The sequence below is a fragment of the Euleptes europaea genome, chromosome 18 (assembly GCF_029931775.1).
Source record: "Euleptes europaea isolate rEulEur1 chromosome 18, rEulEur1.hap1, whole genome shotgun sequence".
NCBI classification, from domain to species: Eukaryota; Metazoa; Chordata; class Lepidosauria; order Squamata; family Sphaerodactylidae; genus Euleptes; species Euleptes europaea.
The window spans coordinates 18,611,439-18,628,856 of record NC_079329.1 but is presented as its reverse complement, the minus strand read 5'-3'; the positions used below and the strand labels follow the sequence as shown (position 1 = coordinate 18,628,856).

Below are 17,418 nucleotides of genomic sequence, written 5' to 3'. Positions count from 1 at the left end.
GAAGTAATGGCTCGACTGTTTCTTAATGACGAATAAAGAAGACAGATGAATAAGTCAAGCATATGCTGTTTTATAGCCTCTACATAAATCCATGGAATGATATTTACATTTAACCCACAAATTCAAATGGTTGTATAGTTCATTTCTAAATGCCTCTGAGGTCCATGGAACTCCTTCCTAGTGGGCATGAAGGCAGCTTCAGAGTGCTTTAGAAAGCATTCCGAAGCAGGTCTACTTAGCGTCCTAGAAGAAGAAGAATAGTTGGTTTTTATATGCCAACTTTCTCTACCACTTAAGGAAGAATCAAACCGGCTTACAATCACCTTTCCCTTCCCCACAACAGACACCCAGTGAGGTAGGTGGGGCTGAGAGAGCTGTGACTAGCCTAAAGCCACCCAGCTGGCTTCATGTGTAGGACTGGGGAAACAAATCCAGTTCACCATCTACGGGGCTTACTCTCAGGACTGTTTGGTTGTGGTCATGGATGATAAACTATTCAAAAGATGAACTTAATGTACCCATAAACACAAATTTATTTTTGTAAAAAATGAAAGCTACATAGAAAAGTCAGTGCACCTCCTTGCATAAATCTAGTTATACATTTTCCAGGACCAGACATTTGGATTCTAGGCTAACAAAGCTTTTATGATGGACTGAGCTGTACCTCAATGATAAAGTATTTGGTTTACATGCAGAATGTCCCAGGTTCAATCCCCAGAATCTTTTGTCAGAAAGGCAGTAGATGACATGGAAGACCCTTCCCTGAGACCTTGGACATCTGCTGCCAGCCAGAGTAGACAATATTGATCCTTGATAGTATAAGGTAGCTTCATGAGACTGTGATCATGTAGCTGAATTACTGGACTTGGAACATTTGCTAAACTGTATATATGGTGTATTTCCTAAATGCTTAAACTGAAACTTCAATTGCCAATATTATTTCCCTTAATTGCCCTAAGCATTAAAGTGACCTTAAATAATGCTAGAGATTCTCAGATGCAGCACTATTAGCATTATGGTTCAGAGTATGGCCTGAGCCAAAAAAAGATTTTTGCATATTTGTAAGTACTGCTTTTAATAGTCCATGACCTCACCTGGATGGTAATTGAGACATTTTTAAAAACAGATTGTCTTGTAAATTAGAGTTCTTTTTCCAGAGGTTTTCTTAATCTCAAACCACAGTGAAAAATTTAATTTTGTATCAAAGTATTATTGCCTACTGCCAGACTTCTTAGTTCTTAAAATAATTCCTATTTCCTTCCAACAAAGTAATACACTGATGTGATTTTTGGTATAACTAAACATTAAAATAAATACAAACTCATATTGCATGTTACTTAAGATTATTTTTTTTACCTCACTGCTTTTATTACTTACCATAGATGAGTTGCCCCTTAACTCATGTTATGACTCTTTTCATATCACCAAATCCTGGGTGTGACATGATGGCTCATACCCATAATACCAGTGTTTTGTTTATAGAGGGGATAGATGATGATTGATACCTGGTATTATGAGAACATTTTGTAAGTCAGTAGACTTGGTCTTCACTTGTCTCATCTCCTTGAGGTGCAATGATTGTTTCCCTGTCTGGAATTGTTTTAATATCCATTACCCAAGGAAATTTTGACACCACCTGGTATATGGATTTGTCACCTTATCTCTCGCTAGGTTAGTAAGGTGCAGTGACAGGATAAAATAATTAATAATAATTAAATAATTTCCATCACTGCTTCTCATATCTTTTTCTGAAGGTTCTGATTTTTGAGACAAACACCCTTCCCTCAGAATCAAGAAAATTAACCCTGTGGCAAGAGATAAAGTCTGGAAAATCAATCTTTAGCTCCTTCAGACATTCCACATTTCCCGCCGAAAATGTGTCCAGAAGCAAGAAAATGCACAGAAATTGCAGAGTGATCAGTTCAACTGATCTATATAAACACGGGACAAAATTAATGAACCCTACTCATATCTTCTGGACACCTTCAATGTATAGTTCCATAATCTAAAATACAGTAGACAGGATGAACAAAAGTAAAACATGAGTGGGCTCTGGAGCCTTTAAGCATGTCACAGAAGAGGGACAATTGTCAGATGCAGCTCTTTTAAACTTTTGCCACACATCCCACATCTATTAAAATCCATCCATTTGTGTATCTGTTAAAAGTATTGTCCTCTTGTATATCTGGTCACCTTAACAGTATATCTTCAAATATCAGAATATTGTGGAGGAAATACCTTATATATATATTCCAAATGGATCCCCAGCTCTCTGAAAACAAAGGGAATGTATGCTACTATTTATACCAACTGGGAGCTCCCCCCCACCCCCAAGAGTTCTTTTTGATCCTTGATGAATTGTAGGTGAGACAGAAATGTTCCTCCCAGGAGCACAACTAAAGGGAGTTCAACTGTTGCTTTATTTCCAATGTGTTAACCCCATTAGGGCTGTCAAAAAAAAATTCGGTACAGTTTGGATTCGGCAAAATTCGGCCCGTTTTTATTCGGGCCGTGCCGAAGTCCGAACTCCCCCGCTTCGGATCCCCGGAAATTCGGGGGGATCCGGAGTTCGGGGGAAAATTCGGGCCCCGCGCGCCTTCAGAGGGATTCCCTGAAGGCGCGCGGGGGCCCTTTAAACTGATCTGAGCCTCCCAGCTGGGAGGCGCAGGTCAGTTTAAAGGGCAGCCTGCACCTTTCAGCGGGCTCCCCTGAAGGGGGGCGGGCTGCCCTTTAAACTGATCTCTCCAGGGGAGCCGGCTGAAAGGTGCGGGCTGCCCTTTAAACTCACCTGCGCCTCCCGGCCGGGAGGCACAGATCAGTTTAAAGGGCACCCCACGCCTCTTCAGCCGGCTCCCCTGAAGGGGGGCGGGCTGCCCTTTAAACTGATCTGCGCCTCCCGGCCGGGAGTTTAAAGGGCACCGATCCCGGCCGATCAGTTTAAAGGGCACCCCGCGCCTGCTTACTGACGGCCAAATTTGCTGGATTTATTCGCGAACTCCCGAACTCGCTGAATTCGGCCCCCCCGGTTGCCCGCCAGTTTTGAGTTCGGATCCATCCGAACAGAAAAGCGCCGAATCGAGGAGAATTCAGTTGATTTTCTGTTCAGACCGAACCGAATTGACAGCCCTAAACCCCATAGCAGAGGCATGCTCTTCAGGATGGCGACTTTAGAGTGCCCTGAACATTACGGCTTGCTGGAAGAATGGCAGTTGCTCAATTTGTCTTTTGCTTTAGCATTTATGGCATGCAGCAACCATGGATGGGGTGGAGCTAGGACTCTAATTGGGCTGTGTGAGATTGCACATGAGTGAAGTGTTGCTGATTCCACTGAATATGCTCAAAAGGCTCAAGAACAGCCATACTGCCTGGTGAAAAATTGGTTCCATGCTCACACCAGGCAAGCTGGACATCAGCTAAACCAGCAGGTGCTTCAACCCTCCCTGCTCTGTTCAACAAAACCAAATTTCACAGCTCCCACTGTTTCAACACCAACATGTTTTTTGTTTCTCCCTTGTGTAAATAGTACTCTTGATCTACTGGGATGGATCCAGTCAACTTTTCCACCTGTGGAAAAGGGAGGAGGACATCTTCTTTTCTCCTCCTGTTGATATACGAAGGTTCATGAAGGACAAGAAAGAAAAAAAGAAAGAAAGAAAGAAAGAAAGAAAGAAAGAAAGAAAGAAAGAAAGAAAGAAAGAAAGAAAGAAAGAAAGAAAGAATCTACAACTGGGTTTCCATGCCCTCATAACCACCATCAAAAAATGCATGTGTGTGTGTGTGGAGGGGAATAAAAGAAAATTCTTGTTACCTGACTGGTTTGCTCGCTCCAGGATTTGTTCAGCTTAACTTCTGAAGCCAATACATTTTATCACTGCTTGATGTTATACACATCTGGAAACATTGGTAATTTTATACCATATGTTTGTGTGAGCAAGTTTCCACGTTGCCAGACCCATGGTTTGTGTTAGTAGTTAACATTAGGCCAAGCAAGATCTAAGGTTGGTTCCCCCCCCCCCCAGATAAAATATACCTTCTAAGGTGCATTTCTGGATGCATCTTTAATAATCACATTTTGTATTTATGACCACTGAGGAAGATAATTTGTAAATGCCACAGAAAAAAGGACATATAAATGTATTATCATTTATTTTTGTTTACTTAATGTGTACCCCACCTTTCTCCCCAATGGGAACCCAAGGCAGCTCACATCACTTTCCTCTCTTCCATTTTATCCTCACAACAACCCTGTGAGGTAGGTTAGGCTGAGAGAGTATGACTGGCCCTAGGTCACCCAGCGAGCTTCCATGGCGCAAGTGGGGATTTGAACCCAGGTCTCCCAGGTAATAGTCCCAGGTAGTCGTAACCTCTGCACCACACTGTATCTCATACATAGATAACTTCCTGAAATCTATTTGGCTGTCTGGCAATACTTTGTATAAAAGCCCTATTTTGGGATAATTGGTAACCTTATCCTAATTACATGAACTTTGTATTCCTATGTTGCTAATATTTTGGATCTTAGCGCCCATACGTTGAGTCATGCAAAGCTTAAAAAAAATAAAACAGGGGCCTATTCAAAAATGGTGGAGGAGAGAAATCTGAAACACCGCCCCTTTCAAAGAGCACTTTCAAAGGTGTGTTCCCCTGTATCAGGGGTCCCCAACGTTTTTGAGCCTGTGGGCACATTTGGAATTCTGACACAGCGAGATGGGGGGCAGCAACAAAATGGCTATCACAAAACGGCTACCACAGGAGGCGGAGCCAACTAAAAAACGATTGCCACAGCTTAACTTCAGTAATGCAGTGCAGATCCTTGTGCTATGGTGGCAGCACAACATTTTAAAAAATCTGCTCAGCCAATCAATTCTCCAGTACTAAATAAGAAGCCTTGCTGGGCAAAATCCCTACCTGGCCCCACCCACTTCCTAAAAACGGATAGCAGGATGAAGAAAGGGTGTCAGGTAGAATTGCCAGCTCTGGGTTGGGAAATACCTGGAGATTTTGGGGGCAGAGCCTGAGGAGGGCAGGGTTTGGGGAGGAGAGGGACTTCAATGCCATAGAGTTCAATTGCCAAAGTGGACATTTTGTTCAGGTGAACTGATCTCTACTGGATGGAAATCAGTGGTAATAGCAGGAGATCTCCAGCTAGTTCCTGGAGGTTGAGAAATCAAAGAAATGAGCACAGATGGCACAAACTGAGAGCTGTTACGCCAGTTAGTATGCAATGTTTTATCCTAAAGCAGTTATATAACTTGCAATGACAAATATAATTAGCAGTGTGCTATATATCTGCAAGGACCTAACCTTGCTGCTTACATGTTAAAACACCATTGTTGGTGGCTTCTATGGACATTTGAATGTTGCTATAAGCAATTATACACTTTGGAATTGGAAAGCTAATTTCGCTTGTTAACAACATTACTGATTGTTGTGAATTGTGAATCATGTAAGCAGATAGGTTAGGTCCTTGCAAATATATCACACACTGCTAATTATATTTGTCATTGCAAGTTATATAACTGCTTTAGGATAAAATATTGCATACTAACTGGCGTAACAGCTCTCAGTTTATGCCATAAGTGCTCATTTCTTTGATTTCTCAGTACCTGGAGGTTGGCAACCCTAACGTTAGTGGGTGCCATGATGTCCCAGGACACCACATTGGGTACCCCTGGCCTATGTAAATGTGGCTGTGAGTCAGGTCAGGGGAGTACCAATCTGCCTTGTATCACTTGTATCATTTTGCTGGGCCCTTTCTGCTGGCAAAAGAGGGATGAGATCTTTTGGGGCATCAAAAAAGCAACTCTAGGGATTGTTGGACCTATGGGAAAAGAAGTCCTGCAGGATGAGGGTTGCAATGAGGAGGGAAATGAGTTAGACCAAGGAGATAAACTGGTTGACTCCAACCCATTCTGGTTACTGTCCGGGCTAGTTGATGGAAATGTATTTTACCAGTTTTAATACACTGAAATTTACTGCCAGTGTGCTCCAAAGTTCAATTCAAGGTGCTGTTTAGGATATTTAAATATCTTCATGGCCTAGGTCTGATATCTCTAATGGCCCATCTCCTCACATATGTCCCCATGTGACAGCTATGGTCCACAGGCTGCCATCTGCTGGCTGATCCCCACTTATGACAGTCACCTGGCATTGCCCATGGTTTTCTATAGTAGCTCCCAACCTATGGTCCAGGTTCCCTGAGGAGATGAGGGGGGCAGTATCTTCAGAGGTCTTTCGAAGACACAGTGTGGGCTTTTTATTTGCCAGGGCTTTTCATGGGGTGTAGCCTTGAGGCACTTTTTTAAGGGGAAGGAGGTTATTTAAGTTTTATTGTATTTTTGTATGTTTTAAAATTGAGATATGTAAGCCTTGAGTCACAGGAAAAAGCAGAGTATAAATATCTACATAAATAAATAACCGGTCAACTGCACTTTGCATCTTACGAGTTTCCTTTAAAAAACCTAAAGTTTCCAAAAAATTTCTTTAAAGCAGTTTTGATGTCATTGTTTTTCAAGCTATATATGATCGGATTTAACAAGGGCGTTAAGATGCTGTACTGGATCGACACCACTTTGTCCAGCTCTGTAAATGTTTCGGAACTGGGCTTCATGTTCCGAAAAATAGCTGCCAAGTAAAATAAGCCAACCACAATGAGGTGGAAGCTGCAGGTAGAGAAGGCTTTGCTTTTCCCCTCGGCAGAGCATCTTTTCAGGATGGCGGAGATAATGTGAACATGAGAGACAAGGGTGAGGAGGAAGGGGCTGAAACCATAAGTTTTAATACAGTGAAATTTACTGCCAGTTCAATTCAAGGTACTGCTGAGGACCTTTAAATATCTTCATGACTTAGGTCTCATATATCTCATGGACCATCTCATCACATATGTCCCCATGTGCCAACTATGATCCGCAGGCAGCCATCTGCTGGCTGATCCCCACTTATGACAATCACCTGGTATTGCCCATGGTTTTCTATGGTCCAGATTCCTTGAGGAGATGAGGGGGGCAGTATCTCCAGAGGTCTTTCAAGGACACAGTGTGGGCATTTCATTTGCCAGGGCTTTCCATGGGGTGTAGCCTTCAGGCATTTTTTAAGGGGAAGGAGGTTATTTTATTATATATTTGTATGTATTGAAATTGAGATATGTAAGCCTTGAGTCACAGGAAAAAGCAGAGTGTAAATATCTACATAAATTGTAAAAAATGGTCAGCTGCACTCTGCACTTTGCATCTTTACAGCCCATTCCTGAAAATGTGGTGTACGGAGTCAGCGGGGAAGAGGCACGGTGGCGCCTCTTCCTAAGCCGAATCGCACACACCGCAAAAAAAAAGCCGTTTCGCTGCTTTTTTTTGTTTTACTGGGGCCTTTTGCCCCATAGGGAACAGCGAGGCTGCGCCTCATTCCCGTGCAGCACCGCCGTTCCCGATGCTGGCGGCGAGGGCCGAAACTGGATAGGAAGCCACCTACCTGGCGGCTCCTCCCCCCGGAACGCCCCCGGAATGTCCCCCTGCGCCGGCACGGCCTCTCTACGCCATGGCCTGCTCCACAGAGAGGCCACACCGGTGGAGGGGGGAGGTGCGGTCCCATGGCGCTCTGCTGCCGGTGGGACTGGCCTCGCCACCAGCATAAGTGCATTTAAACATGAGATTACACGCACTTACACTGGCAGTGAGGTCACGCCGCCTCCTAAGAAGTTTCGGCCCAATTTACAGGAATGGGCTGTAAGAGTTTCATTTAAAAAAACCTAAGGTTTCCAAAAAATTTCCTCAAAGCAGTTTTGATGTCATTGTTTTTCAAGCTATATATTATTGGATTGAACAGGGGTGTTAAGATGCTGTACTGGATTGACACCACTTTGTCCAGTTCTATAAATGATTCGGAATTGGGCTTCATGTACCGAAAAAAAGCTGCCGAGTAAAATAAGCCAACCACAATGAGGTGGGAGCTGCAGGTGGAGAAGGCTTTGCTTCTCCCCTCGGCGGAGCGAATTTTCAAGATGGTGGAGATGATGTGAACATAAGAGACAAGGGTGAGAAGGAACGAGCTGAGCCCAAATACTACTACAGAGGTGAAAAGCACAACATAATTGGTGAGAGGGTAGCTGCAAGACAATGGCAAGAGGGAAGGAAGTTCACAGCTATAGTGGGGGATAGTATTGTTCCCGCAAAAATGGGCATTTGCCAATGGCAACGTGTTTGCCATCGCATATAAGAAACCCAATAACCATGCTCCACCCACCAGCTGTCTGCAGAAAGTCTTTTTCATGATGGTGGAATAATGCAGTGGGTCACAGATGGCAACATAGCGGTCATAAGCCATTGCGGAGAGGATGAAAACCTCAGCATCGGCAGACTGGAAAAAGAAAAAGATCTGAGTGATGCATCCTTCCAGGGAAATGGTTTTGTTCTGTGCAATGAAGTTTTCCAGCATCTTTGGGAGAGTGACCGAGGAATAATAGATGTCCACAAGGGCTAAATGGCTGAGGAAGAAGAACATAGGGCTCTGAAGGCCAACCTCCATCCGGATCACCAGAATAATTGTTGCATTCCCTAATAATATCATTGAAAATATGATTAGAAACAACAAGAACAGAAAAACCTGTAGATGTGGGTCACTGGAGAGCCCCAACAGTATAAACTCTGTTATTATGGTTTGATTTTCCATGTTGAGTTATTCAGCACACTTAAAATCTGTGGAAATAGAAACAAGTAGAATTGGTTTGCTGTTGAGTACATTTTAGAAACATCTACTTTTTAAAACACATGAAGATCGGGCCAATTTAGATTTTGAAATAACACCCTAGCGCTTCTGGGACATTGCACAGGTTGAGTATCCCTTACCCGGACTACGTGGGACCAGAAGTGGTTCGTATTTTGGATCTTTCCGCATGTAGGAATATTTTGGAATTTTTGCATATACATAATGCGATATCTTGAGGATAGGACCCCAATTCATTTATGTTTTATATACACTTCATACACATAGCCTGAATGTAATTTTATACAATATTTTTAACAATTTTGTATACATTGAACCATCAGAAAGCAAAGGTGTAACTGTCTCACCAGAATATCTATACCAACTGTTAAACAAGAGCAACAGCAAACTAACAATGGCAGACTTTCAGTCTCCACCTATGATGCAGTGTACACTGTATTTTATTTTATTTTTAGGTGAGAGGAAACATTGAAAGCAGGCAGCATGGATCTGCCTGCATGCTGGCTCGAGGAGTCTGGTTTTCGGATCAGTCCGGATATGGGATATCCAGATAAGGGTTACTCTACCTATATATGAATACATGCAACAGGCTGCATCCAAGCAGATTTTTTGCTGGAGAAGAAGGGAGGAGTGATTCCCATTTGTCCACCAAAAAAGGTGGCCAAGGAGAATAATGCTGTCATAAACAAAAGACACATGGGACAGGAGCTGTAATAATGAAACAAATTGTGTATTATTTAGTGAAAAAGCTGGTTGGATGCAGCCCAATTTATGGATGTTACCTATTTATATATTTTGGCAAATATATATATGTTGTCTTCCCAGAGGGCTGCTCAAGGTGGATCATAAAATTGTCAGAAAAGTAATTCTATATAACCAAAGCATAAAAGCAATCCATAAAAAACGGAGCTCAGCAACTTGAAATATCTTTATGAAACAGTCCTCAGGCAAGAAGCAGACCACACAAACAACTAAAAAAAATGGAGCCCCTTCAGTTGAAATCTTGGGTAAAAATAGAAAGGGCACCTATAGCAAAGTAAGATAGGCACCATGCAAGCCTCAAGGGACTTCCAAATGGGAGGTGTCACCACTGAGAAAGCCCTGTCTTTGTGAAGGCCCTTTTCTTGCGCCCACTGTCTCTCCTTTGCAGGCAGAGAGAGAGAAGTTTTGGAAGATGATTTTAAGTGGTGGGCTGGAACCGTCAATCTATCGAGTTACTACCTTTAAAAATGGTGGCTGTTCAGGACAAGCAAAAAAAGTAACGCAACAACCTTTTCTTAGCAGTGGGGAAAGCCTTACCTGTTGAGTTTCTGATAGATAAGTCAGTATTAAAGATTATAAAGTGAAGAAAATTCTGAGGACAAGGGAAATTCCTTCTATTTGCATGATACGTTTTTGTAAAGAGTTCAGGTGCAGCAAGAATACCTTTTCTGGTTGTATATGGATGAAACAGTGCAATCCAATATAGGGTTTTCCCAGTCTGCAGCAAATGGCAGGCAATGTTATTTATCTCCATGCCATGAAAAGCTTCAATTGTCCATTTTGAGACATTAAGCCTCTATTAAAGGGGCAGCATTTTTTCTCCTGGCCACTTGGTAACTGTAATTGCATTGCAAATCTCTTACTAGTGGAAAGTATTCTTGAAGCAAATTTATAATCTGCACCTGTTTGTTAAGAGGAAGAATGACATGCATATGACACATATATGGCATTCTAGACGGGCATGGAAGGAATACCTCAAGAATACATTACGGCTTTCAGTGTTGAGATTGTACAAATCGCTTCAGATTATGGAAGTTATGAGCATGCCATATTTGGCATAAAATAAAAAATAAAAAAGGCCAGCCTTTTTCTGACCTTACCCTTAGAGGAAGGATTTTTGAATTTTACCCTGCTTGGGATATTTTGATATTGCAATATTTTGGAAACCTTACCCTAAGGCGATTGTGCAATATGGATGTTAACATAGGAATTTATGAGACTTCTGTTATGAAGGACTGACGAAGATTTGAATTTGAGACTTTGAAACAATCGTATCCTCACGATGAACTTTGTCCATTGGCATCCTTTCGTCCATACAAACCTGCTCCTGTTGAAAAAGAAACATAGAAAGATTATTGACTGAAGTGTACTCACCCTATTTATTACTCACCTTTTGTGTTTGATGTATGTTGCGTTTTGTATGTTGATGGTCAACGTGACTATTTTTGGAATATATATGTGTGTAGTCACAATAAGAATTTGTTGATTTCTAATAATATTCGCTCCTGTACTGATTTTCTTATCCCCTGGATATTTGTACAGAGGTGTCTTTTTTCCTCCTCCAATATTTGTTGTTTGGCAGTATTAGTGTCTTTTAATACAAGAGACACTGTTTATTATTATTTTAATGTATATGTTTATGTATATTGTTTTTATGTATATTATGTATATTATTTTTATGTATATTTCCACTGAATGTTACCACACACAAAAATTGGAGGCACATTTGGAAATTTCTTCTCAGGAGTATTAAAAAAATACAATGTTTTGATCATTCTTCAAGGTAGTTCCACATATATTTCAATAATGATTGTGCTTCGACTTAAGCCAAGCTTGAGGTCATTTGTTATGTGTAAGGAAAACCTCTGAGAAATAAAGAAGGAAAGCTTTGAGAAGAGTGAAAGAAATTCGAAAGGAAGAGGTACTTATCGTCCCGCTTTACAGGATTGTAAAATAATTGCACAAATTGTACATGAGGTAGCAAAATATCAACCCACTCCCTCCTAAATCTGTATTTGTGGTGGAAAGTGTCAGTGTGTTCCAGAAAATCCAGAACTTGTTTTAAACATTAACCATCATATTTTTGGTAGTTGGGAAGTTATTTTTCTACCCCAGCATTCACTTGCGAATGGTGAGATACCGTAATTATTCCCTAACGAAGCCCATTTTTTGTAGCAACTGACTTAACACTTCTGTGCTTTCCTGAATCAGTTTGTCTTCACAAAGTTGTTGAACAACTTCTCTGTGTATTCCCCTCTTCCCACACACAAATGCAACTGAGGCAAAATGTAAGGTGCATTATGAGGTTCTTGCTTTAGGGGAATGAAATCTCAAGGAAGAGAAATCTCATCAGCTAGCAAGGTTTTCCAGTGTAATGGTAAAATATTCTTTAATATTCTACACTTGGTTCTTGTAGGTTATCCGGGCTGTGTAACCGTGGTCTTGGAATTTTCTTTCCTGACGTTTCGCCAGCAACTGTGGCAGGCATCTTCAGAGTAGTAACACTGAAGGACAATGTCTCTCCTTCAGTGTTACTACTCTGAAGATGCCTGCCACAGTTGCTGGCGAAACGTCAGGAAAGAAAATTCCAAGACCACGGTTACACAGCCCGGATAACCTACAAGAACCAATGAACTCTGACCGTGAAAGCCTTCGACAATATTCTACACTTGGTTATTCAGTCTTCCTGTATACAATTTTGTGAAGTTGAGTACATCTGAGAAAAAGCTTTGTGTACCTGATCAAGCTTATACTTTAATACATTCATTAGGCTTTATGGGCCACAAGATTCCTGGTTTGTTGACTTTGAAACATATCACCCATTTTTGAAAGATTAAGCCAGAAACACATTTGTACTTACCAGCCATTTCATCCTTGTGAATGCCCACTTAGAGATACTTGCCAGATCGTTTCCAAAGAGGTTTTGGTGAGGATGATCATCACTTTGGCAGTTAGTTCCCTAAAACTTTCATGTTAAAAATATGAAAAGAGGGGGAAAGGGAAAATATACATTAATTGTGCTCCTACAATCTCATTTCCCCCCTCTAGGTTTGAAGGTGAGACCTTCTGCTTATAGCATATATGCTCTCCCGCTGAGTTCTGGCTTGTTCTGAGCAGAATTAGCATAACATATACTTTGAATACCTTGCTTTAACAGAGATATCCAAATGTTATGCATCATAGCTTAGCTTGCTTAATCTCTATGCTGTTTGAAGACTGGAGAATCTTTTTTGAGCACTGTAGTTAAAAAGCTGGATGATGTTATGATGTCAAGTTACCTTCTCTTCTTTCTACCCATCTAAATTCCTCTGGGAGATTCATTCATACTCAGTCCATTCATGTGTTTAACCTTTTAAAAACTAACATGCTTATTATAGCAATGTTTAAGTCTGTTAAAGATTAAGGTGCCATAGATTCATCTATATAGGAAATTGTCTTATAACGAAGAAGCTTTTTAGTCCATATGGTCTACTCTGAGTTGCAACAGTTCTCCAGGGTCTTGAGTATTATTCTTTTCCAGAGTTGCTCAATGAGAAACTTTAAGCAAAAAATGTGAACCATTAAAGCTGATCACATCCATCATATATGGTCACTCATGCTTGCAGGCAGAGGTTGACCAGTGCTGAGCTGCCAACTGCTCACCATGGTGCCGCTCCTGTGCCTCCCTCCAGGTCCACCTTCCCCAGCATTCCAATGGCTCTGGTGACCCTGGTGACCCTGGTGGGTGCAGCGCTTCTACATCAGCTTCGGCTTATGGGCATCTTGACCTAACACACTGTTTGATGTATACACATCCTTAGAAGCCCAGCATGAAACACAAGGTGGGATATGGGACCGAGGGCTGTTGAAATTTTTTTTTTGGTATAGTTCGGATTCGGTCGAATTTGGCCCGCTCTGGAGATGCATACAAGATCGGGTGATCCATTCATCCCAATAGGAAAAAGGGGAAAGCCCATATCTCGGGACCCCCTGACCCAATGTTTACAAAACTTTGAGGGTCTCTTGAGAAGGCTTGTCTGAAGCTATGCTGAATTTTTGGGGGCTGCACCCCCAAAAATGCAGCCCCTGCAGCCACGGAAATGGAAAAGGGGGGAGCCCATATTTCTGCCCCCACTGAACCCATCTTTACAAAACTTGGGGGGGTCTCTTAAGAAGTCTCGACTGAAGCTATGCTGAAAGTTTGGGGGCTGCACCCCCAAAAAAGCGCCCCCTGCAGCCACAGAAATGGAAAAGGGGGAGGAAAAAGGGGTGGAGACCATATCTCGGGGGGCCCTGACCCAATGTTTACAAAACTTGGGGGGTCTCTTAAGAAGGCTTGTCTGAAGCTCCTCTGAAAGTTTGGGGTCTCTACCCCCAAAAATGTGCCCCCTGCAGCCACGGAAAGAGTGAATGTGCACAAGCACCCCCCCCCACGAGGATTTCTCTCACTCTCTCTCTCTCCCCGGCCAGGCCGCACAGCAGCTGATTCCTCCAGTACTCAATCCTGACTGATTGGCCAGAAGACCACCCAGCTTGGCCACCGATTGGCCGGGGGAGGAGAATGCTGCTTACTGATGGTTATGCTGCTTACTGACGCCCCGAATTTGCCGAATTTATTCGTGAACTCCCAAACTCACTGAATTCGGCTCCCCCGGTTTCCCACCATTTTTGAGTTTGGTTCGTCCCAAACTAAAAACCGCCAAATCAGGGGAAATTCGGCTGTTTTTCAGTTCGGGCCTAACCGAATCGACAGCCCTAATGGGACCTATGTTCTAGCATACAAGGAATAAATAATTTTCAAGAAACCTCATTGTACTAGAAGGGCTTTTATGTATTTTCTGCCTTGCATTATGATATTATTATTTTGCTAGGATGTGTACTAAACTACAATTCTATGTCTGACCACTGAGGAAGGTCTTTTTGAGGCCAAAACTCATTTGGTCCTTAACAGGATATTGTCCCATAAGCACTAGTCAGTCAGTTTGGTCTGTGTATGAGGAGATCTCCTGAAGTCACAAGACAAGCTGTTGAGAAAGGACTGTGATAGTTTCACACTGGAACTCAGTTGTCTCATCAGGAGATAGCAGTTGATTACCCTATACTGATTTTCTGTTTTGACCCAAGATGGCTGCATTGCCCCCAGGAGTGTAGGTAGTGCTGGGTTAACAGTTAAATACCAATACTTTTACTGATTAGTTTGTTTAGTACCTACCCATTTTACACAATATGATGCATCAGTAGGGTTGTCAGCTCCAGGTGGGGAAATTGCTGGAGATTTTGGGGGTGGAGCCAGAGAAGGGCAGTGTTTAGAGAGGGGAGGGACTTCAATGCCATAGAGTTCAATTGTCAAAGCCACCATTTTTCTCCAGGGGAACTGATATCTGTCACCTGGAGCACGGTTGTAATAGCAGGAGATCTCCAACCACTTGTATGCCATTAATTTCTTTAAACAGCTGGTTTTCAAGCTGTAGCTAATGGGGTTCAACATGGGTGTTGAAAAGCTATATTGGATGGAGAAAAGATCATCCAGAATTGACAAGGAGACAGAGTTGGGTCTCATATATCTAAAGCAGCCTGTGCCGTAATATAGAACCACAACAATCAAGTGGGCACTGCAAGTGGAGAATGTTTTCTGTTTTGCTGCTGCTGACTGTGTCAATGTGGAAATAGGAGAACAGAATAACAAGGAATGAAAAAACCTGCCACCATACTACTAAAAACAAAGGATGTCACCATATTTGGGGACATATCAGCTCAGGACCAAGCAAGCAATGATGAGTGTTCACAGGTGAAATGCTTTGTAATATTTGGAGCCATGCACCTACCACCAGTCATCTACAAAGCATTCTGGTCACAGTTTGGACATAAAGAAGGGCCTTGCATATGGCAGCATATTTGTCATAGGCCATTGCTGTAAGAATATATGAAAATATATTTCATTCTAAATAAATGAAAATATTCTGAATGTATCTCCTTTCTCTGTCTGCCCATCTTTTGTGCCTCTTTTTTTTACAGGGCCACTGAAAACAACCCACACCAGGATCAGGTAGTAGTCTTACTGGGCTTCTGTGGGGACCAGTTTAGTTTTTATAAAGCAGTTGTTGCTCGTGGTTGTAAAGTGGCTGTACCGCCTCATCTAAAACAAAGATTTGTAAGTGAAGAGTTTCTGAAATACCTAATTGCTTCCTTTGGGGAAATTATGTACAGGTTTTGTTTTTTTTAAGTGTCTACTCAAGGAATAAGGGTGATACTTGTGAAGCGGTAATTTTCACCTGCTTGTCCACTAACCGTGTAGAACAAAAAATTGAGGTGTCTGACAGTTTTTAATGAAAAATGGAGGACCGCCACATGAAGCTGTGGCTGTATTATCTTGATACCCCGGCAGCATCAGTAGTACTCAATCCGTGTCTCACAGTGAGCCACATTCACAATTAGAAGGAACCAAAGAGGTGCATGACTACTGTCTTGGTTAGGTCTTGTATGTAGCAATAACTGTAGCCTAAAAATTGCCAGAGTACCTCTGTACATGGAGGGTTGTCTCCCCCCTCCCACCAATGCTGAACTTTAGCTAGTTGTGTATCTGAAGTGGGCAGAAAGGTTTCCCTCACTGCCTTCCCACTCTGTCTTCAGTATGAGGCACAGCAAGTTGGGGGAGACAATGAGATTGCTAAGGTGCTCAGAGGAGGACCAGGTGGCTGTGGAGAAAGGGGAGTTAAACCATTCCCTCCCAACTATTCTGTTTCCTGGGTTGTCTGCTGTAGTGGTTTTACTCCCCCTTCTCTGCAGCCAGCTTGTTCTCCTCTTGCCAGTTTCCCTGGTGCTGAGATGAGGGCATAGGGACTGCAGAGAAAGGGGGGTGTCCTAGAGAGGATGAGCCCTTTACTTCCATCCTGGAATGACCCCCATAGCTGAGGGAGGGTCAAAGCTAATCCATTCCCCAACTCCTCCAGCAATAGCTGTTTCAATGTGGGAACCACCTGCCAAGGAGAGTCTCTGCAAGCTACCCTACAAATTTGGGGTCTCTACCTCAAAAAATGCCCCCCTGGTCCTTCACAAAGCCTGGGGAGAACCTGAAAAAGCCAGAAAATTACTTTCCCCCCCCCCAGGAATGGCCTCTTTAGCTTTGGCTTTCCCACAGTCTTTGGAATTCGGTAAATCCGAACCTGAAATTTACCAAAATGGCTTTTTCTGGCTTATTTTCGGTTCGGGTTTATTGATATGCACAGTCCTATTCTCTTGCAATGCTGAGCCCCTGAGATGTTTGAATAAAATTTTGTAAGGGAATAGTTGCAGATATAAAGACCAAAATACATTCACTGAGGAACCTTTGCATTCAGTGCTACCAAATGTTTTAATATTCTACTTGCATCTTAATCAATCTCCTTCACAGTAGGATGTTTGTAATGGTTTATGAATATGCATATACATAGGTAACGTTCATTTATTATTATTTTTAAAAATAGCTTCATTTACATCTTGCCTTTCTCACCAATGGAGATCCAAAGCAGCTTACATAGTTCTTCTCAATTTTATCCTGATAACAGCCCTGTCAAATGGGTTAGGCTGAGAATGTATCACTGGTCCAAGGCCACCCAGCTAGCTTCCATGGCAGAGGGAAGAGTTTGAACCTGGGTCTTCTGAATCCTAGCCTGACCCTTTTAGCCACTGCACCTTGCTTGCTCTTGTGAGCTGGAAATATACAGTAGACTCTGAAAACCTGCTGATTGTGCACTTGCTGTGGCTGGTACAATGTTCCAAAATGGGGAAGGAGGAAAATAGCATACATTGGTTCTACTTTGGAAGCACGATAAGGTTATACATAATCAAGAAGAAGATTCTGTAACTGATATGAATGTTTTAATGGCATTTGGCATATTAATAAATGAATCTGAATCTAATCAAGAAGTGTGAATGACAAATACATTTGACAGATGCTTATTTTTTTAAAGTCACAGAATT

At 42.2% G+C, this 17,418-nt stretch overlaps 1 protein-coding gene across 1 annotated transcript; it reads right to left on the bottom strand.

Moving 5' to 3' along the window:
• Positions 1 to 7,734: 7,734 nt before the first annotated feature.
• Positions 7,735 to 8,664, bottom strand: LOC130490670 (olfactory receptor 8S1-like). Its single transcript, XM_056864482.1, has one exon. The coding sequence runs from the start codon at positions 8,662 to 8,664 to the stop codon at positions 7,735 to 7,737; it is 930 nt and encodes a 309-aa protein (XP_056720460.1).
• Positions 8,665 to 17,418: the final 8,754 nt, after the last annotated feature.

Bases quoted from the DNA above. Each gene is read 5' to 3' on its own strand.
- LOC130490670 (XM_056864482.1), bottom strand. From the start codon at position 8,664: ATGGAAAATCAAACCATAATAACAGAGTTTATACTGTTGGGGCTCTCC.